Below are 15,367 nucleotides of genomic sequence, written 5' to 3' on the forward strand. Positions count from 1 at the left end.
GCAGAACTTTTCTCTCGAAAACTCGGAACGTCGACTCATCAGTTGTTGACATCGTCCAAGCCTCTGCACCATATAGCAGGACGGGAATTATGAGTGAATTATAGAGTTTGGTTTTTGTTTGTCGAGAGAGGACTTTGCTTCTCAATTCTACTCAGTCCGAAGTAGCACCTGTTGGCAAGAGTTATCCTGCGTTGGATTTCTAGGCTGACATTGTTGGTGGTTTTTACGCTGGTTCCAAGATAGACGAAATTGTCTACGACTTCAAAGTTATGACTATCAACAGTGACGTGAGTTTAAGTTCAATTAAAATGAACGTACGATGAAAATTATCATTAATTGCTAAACACACCGATACATGTTACTGGTGCCATCTTTCACAAATGTAATATGTTCGTCCCATCTCTTACAATTTTGTGGCATGTGCTATCGCTTAAATATCAAATTACTCGTGCAATCTCTTACAAAAGTCAAGTTTTCTGTCCATTGCAAAGTAAATGTTATTTTTTCCAAAAATGTGTTCTTCTGATAGTGATATACCAGCTACGCCAAAAAAAAAGTTAATGCAAAAATACAAACCCGAGTGGGAAAAACAGTACGAATGGGGGAATGTTCGAGTCTCAATCACTGCGTCAATATTGCAAAGCATCATATTCGACGCAAAAATGTAGCAACTTTTGCAAATGTCAAACGTTCGAGCAACTCAAATTTTGACATTTCTTGCCCGCAAAAGTGACAAAATCGGCATCAACAAAATTTATGATGGAAAAATGAGGCAAGGGAAATCGCGGGGAAACTTTAGTATACCATCCCACGATTTCAGGATTAAAAGTGGTACGGTTAGATAGTGCTGATGCTCCAGATTAAGAATATATATAATTATTGCCGCCGCAAACTTAAAGTTTTCGAGATATTTGCATTTAAAGTTGAAAATTTTGCAATAAGTATTGCCATATCACAAATGATAGAAAACAATAAAAATAAATAAAAAAAATTCAAATGCATGAAAAAAATTATCCTGGGCGACCAACACCTGGGTGTGTCAGGTTTTTACGATTGAAATTCCTTTTTGCGTTGGCGGCCTTCGGCCGCGGTTCAAAAAAATAACCCTGGCCGATCCAACACCGGGGTGTGGCAACACCTGGGTGTGTCAGGTTTTTTCGAGTAAAACTTTTGCGTTGCGTTTGCACAAAAATAACCCTGGCCGATCCAACACCGGGGTGTGCCAACAACAGGGTGTGTCAGATTTCTCTTCGAGTAAAACTCCTTTTTGCGTTGGCGGCCTTCGGCCGCGCTTCAAAAAAATAACCCTGGCCGATCCAACACCGGGGTGTGCCAACACCTGGGTGTGTCAGGTTTTTTTCGAGTAAAACATCCTTTTGCGTTGGCGGCCTTCGGCCGCGCTTCACAAAAATAACCCTGGCCGATCCAACACCGGGGTGTGCCAACAACAGGGTGTGTCAGGTTTTTTTTCGAGTAAAACTCCTATTTTGATTATTACTCATGATATAGCAAGAAAAAGGATAATGATTTATGTGTTTGGCGTATAAACCTATTTATTATTCGTTTGATAAATGTGTAGATATGGCAATACTTATTATTTGACAACACGGAACACTTATTGTTATTGTGCGTGTAATAATATTTATGTAAAATATAAAATGCTTATTTTAAGCAAACATCTAAAATATTAATAAAAAATAAATATGTAGAAATATTGTAGTGAATTGTAAGTGTATAAAAAGTGCATAATACGGAAGAAAAACTAACCATAAGTCGAGAAATTGCAAAATTAAATTTGCAAAATTTTCAACTTTAAATGCAAATATGTCGAAAACTATAAATTTGCGGCGGCAATAATTATATATATTCTTAATCTGGAGCATCAGCACTATCCAACCATACCACTTTTAACCCTGAAATCGTGGGATGGTATACTAAAGCCGACCCGAAATCGTTCTTTATTTTTGTTTTTAACTAATTATTATCATTAATTGTGTTTCACGAGACATCCGAAAATGTGATAAATATACATATATCTGGAGGATAACATCGAATTGTTTTAAAGAAGTTTTACGATTTTACTATTGCCCTCTTCTTTAAAATTCCAGTCATAAGCCACTTTTTTACGCAAAAAACTTTGTTTCCTTGCTTTTTTGTATTTAAGAGCAAACTACACTCACTATCCACCAAGTTATCCACTGTTAAATTGATTAAAAATTCATGTTTAAGACTTCTTAAACTTCACTTCTTCAATGCACCTGCACGCCGCGCAAAATGTTTGTTTAAGTATCAGCTGAGTATCTGCAAAAAAACATCAGGGTTGCAATATTGCCGCAGTTATTTTCTTGCTCGAACATCCCCCGGGTAACAAGTGATTCCCAAAATAAAACTAATGCAAGGTGTACAATCTGCGCAGTGAATTTTACAATCGGTTCAGGTGGCATTGGCCAGGTGAATTATTTCATTTAATATTATGAACATACTAGCTGACCCCGCAGCCGTTGCTCTGCGTGAAATTATGTGTTTTGAAATGAAAAAAAGTTGAAATTATATTCTGTCGAAAATGATTTATTTACGATTTTTCTAAACTTTTTTTATGTAGCGCAACTTAATAAACATAATTTTTTGATTTCTGTTCTGGTGCGTAAATATATAGAGAAGATGGGTTTCCAACTCGTCAACACACCACATATATCTGGTCGTGTGAAATACATAGCATTTCCCGATTTCCTTGTGTCCTGTTGATTGTCAACGCAAGGGCAATTTTCCCTGGAAATTGAATACGCTTGAACTGAAATGGCTGTCCCTTGTATTCGATAACTACGTCATAATCATTCGGGTTCCATTACGCAGTTTCGGCGCATGAAGATTGTGAAACATAATAATGACAGATCCAACTTTAAGACGCAAATGATGCTGGGGCAGGCTTGATATGGTATTTGGAAATTCCACTGGATAATTTACGGTTTCGTCTTCCTTGTCAAGACGATCGATCGATTTATATGAGCGCAAACCTCCCGGAACTTGACTTTGAATCTTCCAGTTTAAATCACTAACATCGGTAATTTTGGCAGCTAAAAATGCTCGTGCTCAAGCTATCGCAGTTACGATAATTTGGCCAATGTTCGGATAAACATTCGTGATGAGTTCATCTTCCGTTGAAGTGAATTGACAAAAGGGAGGTGAAATTGATATCAAACCACTGGAAGTATCAACCGAAATTTGCTTATTTCCAATTCTTAGCGAATACAATGTAAAATGTCATCGGCAATGCCACTTTTTCGTATCCCATAATTAACGCGAATTTAAAGGCTGATATGTCGAAATGATCTTCGCGAAAAGTATGCGAACCTCAGTGGCATGCGAAGTACTATCGCATTGTCCTTCGTCTGTTTCCAGTGATTATCATGTTCCAGCAAATGCTACTGCTGGCATGCTTCTCAAAATGTTGCACACACTGTACCATTCACAATACGCGATGACTTAAATGAAGTTGAACCGCGAGACGCAAAACAGTCGGAAAACTTTCATGAATTGCAAAAGTAAATATCCTACAAAGCGCTTTATTGCAGATCACATATCGACCCATTTGATACTGCTGTGTCTTGCTTGTTGCTTTCTTTGGTGACGTACTTGCAAACGTATTTGATCGATTACACCAATCTGCAATATTCAACATTGACATGAGTTTTGAATGTGAATTAAACAAAAGGGGCGAATAAGGTACGACCCATGTGTTGTCAACTTCGATGTGTTGTTAACGTCGATATTCACGCCTCTAAATGCTAAATGTTCTGCCATTGTCGTCTGGTGAGTGACGCCGATACAGTTAATATCCATCATTTCCCATCCCCGTTTCCGAAAGAAAAGCACATGAGTAGTGTTTCATGCATTTATTGTCAAACATACAAACCAAAATGGGATTGTAAGGTTCGCAAGGTCCATGAATCATATTGGTTTTCACCACTTCGTATAATTCTGGATCTATCTCTGAATCAGGAATTTCCGCTGAAATGATTTCATCAATTTGATCTGGTGTAATCACCATCCGCATCCAAAGAAGAATGTGTGCGTGCGGCAAACCTCTTTTTGCTACTCAACAGAACACATTCAGCATCTAACAGCATCATATATACCATAGGTTGCTTCAAGATAAAGACCATCAAACATCGCAGCTATTGTTTAAAAAGTCGTGCTGTGATATCGTTACGATCGCTAGCTGATTGACCGCGATCCATAATTCCGCACGTATGTCATCGCATTTTGGGAGTACTTCTTGCCTTTCTTTGGGCTGCCATATGTTGATGGCAAAAAGAACGCCGACCAATATTAGCGCCACCTCTTCGTGGCTTCGTAACAAATTTCAATCTGTAATTGATCACATCGTCTCAAACATACATAAAGTTTTCACTGAATAATTTTCAATAATTTTTCCTTTGGATAGCCGGAATAAAAAAGTAAGCGACCGCAATTGAACGATTCATATAATTTACAAATCAAAATATTGAAAAACAAAACAAACAAAAATTTAAAAAAATGTGTATGGAAAATGTTACTTTTTGGAATTGTCTAATTTTCCGACTTCTCCTCATGAAAAGTATAAGGTATTTTGTTTCTAAACCTTTCCCGATCCACAACAAACAACCTTTAAAAATTTCATTAAGATTGGTTCAACCGTTCTCTTAGTGTTACTAACAAACAAACATTCATATTTATTGTAACGATTGTATGGGGAAAAGAAAAGGGCTGTTTTTAGGGGTTTTCCGGAAACTATTCGAATTTTTCTCGCCGTAAAAACCATCCTTGAACTTCAACAAACATTTAAGAAAAAGAATTGGCCAAATTGGTCCAGGCGTTATTGAGTTATGCGCGTACATACATTTTTGGTATTCATTTTTATTTATATAGATTAAAGCGGTCTGTGTAGTTTTTTATTTCTATTATAATATATACATGCTTACAGTGATATTTAAGTTAAAGTGTAATTCACTATGAAGTGTTCTATATAAAATATTATTGCTTTGGTTAATTTTCCTTTTTATACATAGATTAAGCAACATCAAGAAACTCAAAAACACAAGTTTAAAGCTGAAGCCAAAAAAACATCTGGTGCATTAAAGAATTTCCTTACATCAAGTACTGAGTCGAATTCTTCAGTATCAAGTGAAGGTAACAATATTGCAGCAGTGGAATTAGCATTAACTTTTCACACAGTGACACAACATATCTTACAACAGCATGGACTGCACTAATAAACTATGCAGAGTTGTCTATGCAGATTCCAAAATAGCCAATAAAATACGCCTGGGCAGAAAAAAATGGAAGCTATAGTGACGGATGTATTAGGTCCCTATTCCGTGGAAAGTGTAATAAATGATTTGAAAGACAAAAATATATTTTTCTGTATTTAGACAGATGCATCAAACAAAAAGAACATTAAACTCTTTCCTTTGGTGATACAATATTTTTCCATAACTAAAGGAATCGAACAAAAACTGTTAGATTTTTACGAAAATTCTAACGAATCCGCCGATGGTATGTTTGAAGCTATTAAGAAGTCTATGAACTCTTTAAAACTGTCACTCAACCAAGTATCGGGACTAAGTGCTGACAATTGTAATGCAAATTTTGGTATTCACCACTCATTGTACACAAATATTAAAAAAGAAGCCCCAAATGTAATAAAAGGAAACTGTAATGCACATATCGTCCATAATACAGTGAAACATGCTTTGAGCCACTTGTCTTGTGATGTAGAAAATATTGTTTTGAAACTATACAGTCATTTCTCAGTTTCCGCTTGTAGACGAGAAGACTTGAAGCAATTTGTTTCTCAGGTTGACGGCGAATTTCACGAAATTAAACGCCATATTGGTACACGTTGGTTACCCCTACTTCCAGCCGTTGACACTTTACTGATTAATTGGGAAGCCATACTAAATTATTTCAAAAGTTTAAGTGATGATTGTCCGATAATTATTCAAAAATTGTTAAATATAAACGACCCACAGGAACGGAAAGTTGTTGGAATTTATCTACACTTTACAAATCATATGTTAAATATATTTAATAAAACAATAAAACGCTTAGAAGGAAATGGTGTAACCATATTGGAAGTCTATAATGTTATGAATGGTTTAAAAAATGAATTAGAACAAAAAACTGATAAATACTTTGGTTATGAATCAAAGGTGAGATTACAACAAATTGAAAAGTCATCACCAGAAACAGCCAAAATTGTTATCAATAACTTTTGCATTTTTATTAATATCAGCATAAGTTATTTTAAACAAGTAAGAAAGGGCTAAGTTCGGGTGTCACCGAACATTTTATACTCTCGCGTGATAAAGTGATAATCGAGATTTCATTATACGTCATTTACATATTTTTCAAATACCGTATTTTTGTAGTTTTATTCCGCTATCATCATTGGTTCCTAATGTACTATATATTATACAGAGAAGGCATCAGATGGAATTCAAAATAGCGTTATATTGGAAGAAGGCGTGGTTGTGAACCGATTTCACCTATATTTCGTACATGTCATCAGGGTGTTAAGAAAATATTATATACCGAATTTCATTGAAATCGGTAGAGTAGTTCCTGAGATATGGTTTTTGGTCCATAAGTGGGCGAGGCCACGCCCATTTTCAATTTAAAAAAAAAAGCCTGGGTGCAGCTTCCTTCTGCAATTTCTTCCGTAAAATGTAGTGTTTCTGACGTTTTTGGTTAGTCCGTTAACGCACTTTTAGTGATTTTCAACATAACCTTTGTATGGGAGGTGGGCGTGGTTATTATCCGATTTCTTCCATTTTTGAACTGTATATGGAAATGCCTGAAGAAAACGACTCTGTAGAGTTTGGTTGACATAGCTATAGTAGTTTCCGAGATACGTACAAAAACTTAGTAGGAGGCGGGGCCACGCCCACTTTTCCAAAAAAATTACGTCCAAATATGCCCCTCCCTAATGCGATCCCTTGTGCCAAATTTCACTTTAATATCTTTATTTATGGCTTAGTTATGACACTTTATAGGTTTTCGGTTTCCGCCATTTTGTGGGCGTGGCAGTTGGCCGATTTTGCCCATCTTCGAACTTAACCTTCCTATGGAGCCAAGGAACCAAGTTTCATCATGATATCTCAATTTTTGCTCAAGTTACAGCTTGCACGGACGGACGGACGGACGGACGGACAGACAGTCATCCGGATTTCGACTCTACTCGTCGTTTAGTCACTTTGAAAAAATAATTCAAAAAACTGAATTAAACGACAAGTTAAATATTAAGATGGATGACTTATATTCCGAAACTATAAGACTTAAAGAAATCCAAAGAAAATAAAAAAATAGTAACAATGAATTTTCAGAGAAAAGTACTGCTGAAAAATGGCAATATGTCTTTAAAAATGCAGGTGATGATGTAATAAATGTAAAAAAAATTATGAGCTACATACTCTCTGTTCCCGCCACTTCAGCTTTTATTGAAAGAGTGTTTTCAATAATGAATCTAAAGTGGCGAGAAGAAAGGAACAGAGCTGCTTTAACTTTAATAAAAAACGAGCTATTTATAAATTGTAACCTTAATTATGATTGCCAAAATATTTTTGAAATATTTAAAAACAATGAAAAATTGATATCCTGTGCTCGAAGCACCCAAAAGTATACTTTTAAGAGATAAATGTAAATTGTATGTAAATACGCTTTAATTACTTTTTAAATTTATGTACATTTAAATTTTCATTATTTTTGTATTTTATTTATTTGTATTTTTAAAAATGTGTTATAAGAACACAGAAATATGCATAAAAAAATGATGTATTGGAAATATACTTTTTTTTTGGAAATACTTTATTTTTTTCTTATCCAAGGGCTGTTATACTTTATTATTCTCAAAAAAAGTTGGCAACCCTAGCTAGAACCCCGACAGCTTCATTAGAAACCGTGCGAAATGCACTGACTATTCTGATAGCGCTCAACCGGAACACCGATTGTGCCACTCAAGCATTTGTCTTATGTATTAATGCTGGTCCCCATACAGGCTCTCCTGCTCTGTTTCGACCCTCCAATGTTTGCCATTATTCTTGATAAGGCGCTTTTTCAACATGCATTTTGTAGTTGAGCCTCGCATCAATCGTTACACCAAGGTATTTCACAGCGGACTGTGTTGTAATTTTGTGCTCGTCTATGTTAAGCGAAATGGTTTCCAGTTTTTTTCTGCTAGTTATAAGCACTGCTTCCATTTTGTAGCCGGCAAGTTCGAGTTTTGCACTAGTTAGCCACTATCACTACAAATACTTTTTATTTGATGGAGCTCCTTAGCTACTATTATCACAAGAATATCATCTGCGTATCCAATTATTTGCCATTCCAAAGGAGTGGGCCGAGCACAGACCCTTGTGGCACACCACCCGTTACCCTATACTTTTTTGGCCCTTCGTCAGTACAAGAAATATGGGCCGAATTAAACGCGTTTCTCACATAAAATGTGACGACCGCACAATATTCTTTTTCCCATATATCCACCTGTCTCCTTCAACAGCCTTTTCTGCTATACCTGTAACTTTCTTGATTGCATCAAGAGTTGAACCCTATCTACGAAAGCCGTATTGGTTATCAGAAAGACCACCATCTCCTTCTAAATGATTTTCCAGACGGGTACAGATTATCCGCTCCAGGATTTTGCCCGTCGTATTGTTCATACAGAGCGGTCGATAGGAGTTTGGTTCTCCGGCCAGCTTGTTTCGCTTCTGTAGAAGTACCAGCCGTTGCACTTTCCAAAATGGCTGTGGATGATAGCTGATTGCAATTTTAAGAGCCCTATTCAGAATACCATCTAATCCTGGTGCTTTGCTATTTTCAAAGCGCTCAGCAGCTTGAACAATTTCCTGCTCGGTGATTTCTGGCGCATCTTCGATTTCTTCGCGATAAAAATTTCCTTCTTCTTGGTTTTGTTGTAGGAATAGGGTTTCTACAACATTTTTGAGTAATGAAGGGCACGTAGGCGCTTGACATTTGCCACTTCTCAGAGATTCGATTTCTCGATTCCACCAATAAGCAGGCTTTCTCTGTGCGGCTTTTTATTCATAGCGGCATCACAGGTGGCTAAATGAGTCTCAGACCCCCCTCACACTATTACACTTCCACACATCATCATTCTACACCACATCTTCATTTCACATTCCACATCACACGCACACAATACCAACATCACGAATTTTACACACATGAGGACACCGCACAAAAAAGAACAAAAGGGACTGACGGACAAGGCACCAGCCTCTTTTTGATTTCCACCGCGAACTCGACTAGTCAGCGTACGTTCTTCCGTGCACTCTCTTTTACATTCGTTGCCCACCGTCATACACATTCCATACTGTGAGGTAAGTGCCGCGAAATTCTTAAAAAAAAAACTCTAAGAATATCTATGGTCCTTCGAAGCCGTACCGGATGGCACCAGTGGTCAAAGGGATAATATTAAAAGTGAAAGCATTGTGAAAAAAAAAAATAGAAATTTTTTGTAATATAAATTAACAAATACATACATATATTAAATATAAAATTAAACGCGCGGTGAAAACAAAAAAAAAAAGTTGTGAGACGTCAGGTGACAAAACTGTGAACAATACCACCACATACATATATATATAATACATCAAATAGTGAAGTGAATATATAAGGGCAAAAAGTGCAGTGAGTGCAGTGACAACAAGACCAAACGAAAAAAAAAGTGGTGAGCTTAAACTAAACCAAAATAGTAAAGGGTGGAGTTGCGGTACTGAAAAATACATATTTACATACATACATACATATATGTATGTTCAGCAACCAACAAACGGGCGCGATAACAAAAGACTAAATTAATAATACATAACTAAACCGGTCGCGATAAACGGAAAACGGGCGCGAAATTAAACCAACTAAGTAAAACAACAAAAATATCAACACGCCTGGGCTGGAACGCACTTACAACACCAACAAAGGAGACTGGCACAGAGGAACAGGAAAAAACAAAAAAAAAGGGGAGCAGCTGACCACTAAGGAAAGGAGGCCACTGACCGCAAAGTAGTCATAAAGGAAACATACCAACACTTGTCCCCCCCAAAGTCAAAACCAAAAATACCCTTGATGCGAGTCAGTGTAAGTGTATCGTATCCATTTTTTATATCATATATGTATGTTTGAACTGGTAAACCCCGTTTAAACAGTTCCAAAAAACGGGTACCAGAACGTTAACCAAACACAAAAACAAAAAAATATCGGTGTTCTCATTTCTCCTACATCTTAACGGAGAAAACGGAAAAAAAGCCGATATTCATAAAAAAAATACAAATACAATAAAAATTTAACTAAGTACTTGCACTATTTTCCGCAATACCCCTTTAAGCAGGATTGCTTAAACCGTAAGCGAAGGCAGATTTGTAAAAAACAAAAAGTACATCCTAATACAAAATATACAAAAAAAATATTTTTTGCACCATATATGTATGTTTGTAGTCATATACCCCATTTAAACAGGTTCAAAAAACGGGTATCATAACGTTAGCGAAACGCAAACACAAAAACTATCGGTATTCTTATTTCTCCTACATCTCAACGGAGAAAACGGAATAAGCAAAAAAAAAACGATATTTAGAACAAAATACAAACATACATATATTATATTCCAATTGCATTTACTTATATACACGTATATATTTATTACATATATATTTAAAAAAAAAAGATATATATATTTTATATGCGCTTTCTTTGGATCTCACGTTAGGAATATTGCAAACACGCATATTCATATATACGTACATATACATATGTGCATACGGCACACGGATAGTTCTAAAGCAAAACGACCAAAAATTACGCGGTTTAATACATTAATTCACCACACTTACGATACAAAAATATCGCTTTAAAGTCCGCATTGGCATACATCTAGCAATACCCCTTGTTCTTTGGCCGACAAAAACAAGCAGGATTGCATATAAAACGTTATACATAAGTATATGCATATGTATGTACAAAGTGCAGTGATCTCTAAGCGAGCTCTCATTAGCACATAACCAATAAGAATTACGGACACAAAAAAAAAAATAAAAATACACATACATACATAAATAAAACCGGTTGAAAATTTTACCGGCATATATATCGACATCGGGTACAACTTAAATATAACATAAAATATTATTTAACATACTTAAATTTTTACATATGCGTATTGTCACATACATATGTAGATACGCTCACTACTTCAAAGTCCACATTGGCATATATTCCGCAATACCCCTTAGGTTTTGGCTAACAAAATCAAGCAGGATTGCGTATATAATATATTCAAAGTCCACATTGGCATGTTTCCCGCAATACCCCTTGGTTTTTGATCACAAAAACAAGCAGGATTGTGTAACCAACCAAAGCGTAATACATATGTGCATACATGCATATGTACAAAGTGCAGTGATCTCTAAAACGAGCGCTCATTAGCACATAATAAATAAAAAATCCACCTATAGGTATACCCTATAGAACAGGACATAAAATATACATAAAACAAATATATATAGAAAAATAAAACAAATAAAATATTTCCGGTCAACAACAAATAATTAAATCAAATATAAGCGATATTCTGCACACGCGTAATATTTTACTTGAAAACTCTTATTTACTTAAAAGAGTTCACGTCTAAAAATTTCGTTCAAAACTCTTATTAACTTAAAAGAGTTCGCGATTACACACACTATCAAATACGTAAAGCTTCTCGTCATATCAAGTTCATTCAAAACTTTTATTTACTTAAGAGTTCCCGTCTAATCATATACATAAATATATACATATATAAACGGAAATATTATTTGATTCTCGGTTTATCAAAAACCCATCGGTTTTATTGATTTTTTTGAGACTCTTGTATACAAAAGAGTCTTCTATTCAACATTTAAAATACGAAATATTTTCAAAACATCTACAAGTCTAGTTTTCACTAAGACGTTTTGATTTATTATATACATCTTTTAAATGAGCTCAGACTCAAAGGAACCTAAAACAACTCAGTTGCTAAAAGTTCCAAATATGATTACAGACGAAAAAAGTCCGTGTACACCGGCTGAAGCTACACGCTCAAAGCAAGGTGCTACAAAACTAAAGAGGGGTAAAGATATTACTAATACAAAATTCATTGCTGAGAGTGACAGTTTGATACGATACTGCACTCGATTTTCCTCTTCACCGATTCAAGACAATTCTGAATCGGTATTAGAAATCAAGAAAGACAATTTAGACAACTTCTGGTCACGACTCCAAGCGCCATATGACGCAATCGTAGAATCTGACGACTCAGATCTACCGGAAAATTTTAAATCCTCGGCATACACCAAGTATGAACACTGCATAGACCAATCGAAGACACAAAGGCATTGATTTCTGATCAACTAAAGCTATTAAGAGCAAGTGCACCTACTCCACAACCGAGAGTAGAGCTGCCACAAAGACAAGCTCAAGAGGCAAGTTCAGGCATTCACCTCAAAGTGCCAGTATGCGACACAGATATATTTCATGGTGGTTATGAACAGTGGCCGTCCTTCCGGGACATGTTTACAGCTGTGTACATCAACCATCCTAAATTATCACAAGCGCAGAAGTTGTATCACCTCAGATACAAAACCAAAGGTCAGGCAGGCGTAATAGTCAAGTAGTTCGCTCTTAATGACGAAAATTAAAATTTTTCTTGGGAAGCTCTTAAAGCACGTTACGAAAACGAGAGAATATTGGTCGACAAGCAAGTAACGATACTAATGAATACTAAAGAAAAATCGTTACTTTTGTGGGAGCAATCGCTCTCATCGCGAAGAAAGTGCCCAACGTGGCAGCAAATGAAAGAATTTCTAACTACCCAATATGAAATAGCAGAAAGGGTAGATAAAAAACTAGTCAGAACTAAAAACGTTCAAAACGACCTCAATAGAAGCTTCAATAGACCCAAAGCAAGTAGCCACAATAATTTAAATAGAAGCTTTTTTAAAAATCAATCGTTCACTTCTGAACAATATAAGCAAACGTCATGCGAACTTTGTAGAGGAGGTCACAAACTAAAATCATGCGAAAAATTCAAAAAAATGAATGTTAGCGATCGAAACAATTTCGTAAGAACGAAAAATTATGTACCAACTGTCTGTCACATGCGCATACGCTTAAAGATTGCGAAAGCAAATTTAATTGCGTTTATTGCCATAAAAGACATCACTCTATGTTACATATAACCAATTTTTTCAGCTCACCCCCACACAATGCAAACGTAAAACGAGCAACAGGATTAGTTGCCACAACAAATTCTGAAAACTGCAAAGAAGCACCATGCAGCTCAAAGGCGATGAAAACCCAAACGCTACATAGCGAAAACCACAGTAGGGTACTATTACCCACAGCAGTTGTCTCCATCGAACATCGAGGAGAACTGTTTAAACTCAGAGCCTTAATAGACCAAGGATCACAACGATCATTTATAGCGTCTAGGGCACAAAACAGGCTACAGTTACCAACAAAACTGGCCAACTTTGAAATCACGGTAATGGGCGGAAGAGTTGTTCAAAACTCAAATAAAATCTGCCCCATTACCCTCTTTTCCCCCAAAGCGGATAAGCGCATACAAGCAGAAGCTGTTGTCTTACCGCAATTAACCAACATGCTACCAAGCTATCATATAAATAGCAAGCATTGGCAAAAGGTTTCACACCTAAAGCTAGCAGACCCAAACTGCAACACACCCGCTCAAATAGATCTCCTATTAGGCAGCGATCTCATACCACAGATAATACTCGAAGGTATTGAGAAAATTACCAAAACACTTCTGGCGCAAAATACCATTTTCGGATGGATCCTAAGCGGACTAGTTGCGGAACCAGTCACAACATTGACAACTCAAGTTGAGGAAGTCTCAAATGAGTACCTCAATTCACAATTGAGAAAATTTTGGGAATTAGAAGAACTCCCCCCCATATCAGTCACAACCCCTGAAGATCAGTATTGTGAGGATTTTTACAAAGCCACAACTACTAGATCAGAAAACGGTCGGTACGTTGTACGAGTACCACTTAAGCAACAATTTCCTAACACACTCGCCTTAGGTCACTCTCGCACCTCTGCAATACAGAAGTTTCTAAGTATGGAAAGAAACCTACTTAAAAAAGGTGAACTCAAATCAGAGTATGAAGGTGTGTTAAAAGAATACCTCCATTTAGATCACATGGAGGAAGTAACCCCAGGGGAGAAAATCGGTAACGGCAAATTTTACTCCTTTTATCTGCCACATCACGCAGTAGTGAAGCCAGGCAAAAAAACAACAAAAGTAAGAGTTGTTTTTAATGCCTCGAAAACCACCAGTCCAGGGAACTCCCTAAATGATATCCTATTTACGGAACCCACACTGCAACCAGATTTAATGCTTCTGATTTTAAATTGGCGTATATTCAAATACGTATTCAATGGGGACGTTGAAAAAATGTATCGGCAAATAGTCGTACATAAAGACGACCAAGATTTTCAACGTATTATGTTTCGAAGATCCCCCACCAGTCCTTTACGCGACTTCAAACTAAAAACAATTACATTTGGCGTTAACTGTGCACCATATCTAGCCATTCGAACACTCCACGAATTGGCAGACAACACAAAGTCAGAATTTCCTCTGGCAACTGAAGTGTTGAAAACTCAAACGTATGTAGACGATATTCTGTCTGGAAGTCACACTCTTTCACAAGCATACGAGGCCTTATCACAGGTAATAAAAGCCCTCAATTCCGCAGGGTTTCCATTAAAAAAGATTACGGCAAATCACCCAAATATAATCAAAAATATTCCAAACGAAAATTTGTTGGACCCTAATTTCCTTATATTCGAAAAGGAAAGTACAACAAAAACACTAGGAATCCAATGAAATGCGATATCGGACCAGTTCTCATACACGACAGAGTCCATATCCGCATTATCAGCCATCACAAAAAGACAGATTTTATCCTCGGTGGCAAAACTTTTCGACCCCGCAGGATGGCTTTCGCCAATTATGATCCAAGCTAAAATCTTAATACAAGAACTATGGTTAGATGGAACCGACTGGGACGAACAAGTGAAACCTCTTCGCTTAGAAAAATGGTCCCAGTTCGCAAACAATCTGAATGCCATTTCTCAGATTCAAATTCCACGATGGGTAAATTACTCTTCCGATCACAAAGTTGAATTACATGGCTTTTGTGACGCCTCAGAAAAGGCATACTGCGCTACAATCTATGTGCGCACGCAAAGTGACACCACGACCACAAGCCACTTATAAGTAGCAAAAGCAAAGGTGGCACCTTTAAAAACAATAAGTCTCCCACGA

At 36.6% G+C, this 15,367-nt stretch overlaps 1 protein-coding gene across 6 annotated transcripts; it reads left to right on the forward strand.

Moving 5' to 3' along the window:
• Nucleotides 1-412: 412 nt before the first annotated feature.
• Nucleotides 413-5,731, forward strand: LOC126764930 (uncharacterized). 6 transcript variants are annotated; one of them, XM_050482609.1, is made up of 4 exons: nucleotides 413-592; nucleotides 2,400-2,451; nucleotides 5,049-5,169; nucleotides 5,215-5,731. In XM_050482609.1, the coding sequence occupies exons 1-4, from the start codon at nucleotides 495-497 to the stop codon at nucleotides 5,250-5,252; spliced, it is 309 nt and encodes a 102-aa protein (XP_050338566.1). In that variant the 5' UTR covers nucleotides 413-494; the 3' UTR covers nucleotides 5,253-5,731. The 6 variants fall into 6 exon arrangements, 1 of the variants encoding a protein (XP_050338566.1); XR_007668115.1 differs by having other exon boundaries at nucleotides 413-2,451; nucleotides 5,238-5,731; XR_007668117.1 differs by having other exon boundaries at nucleotides 2,417-2,451; nucleotides 5,049-5,731.
• The last annotated feature ends 9,636 nt before the right edge of the window (nucleotides 5,732-15,367 follow it).

The sequence above is a fragment of the Bactrocera neohumeralis genome, unplaced genomic scaffold, assembly GCF_024586455.1.
Source record: "Bactrocera neohumeralis isolate Rockhampton unplaced genomic scaffold, APGP_CSIRO_Bneo_wtdbg2-racon-allhic-juicebox.fasta_v2 cluster10, whole genome shotgun sequence".
Taxonomy (NCBI): Eukaryota; Metazoa; Arthropoda; class Insecta; order Diptera; family Tephritidae; genus Bactrocera; species Bactrocera neohumeralis.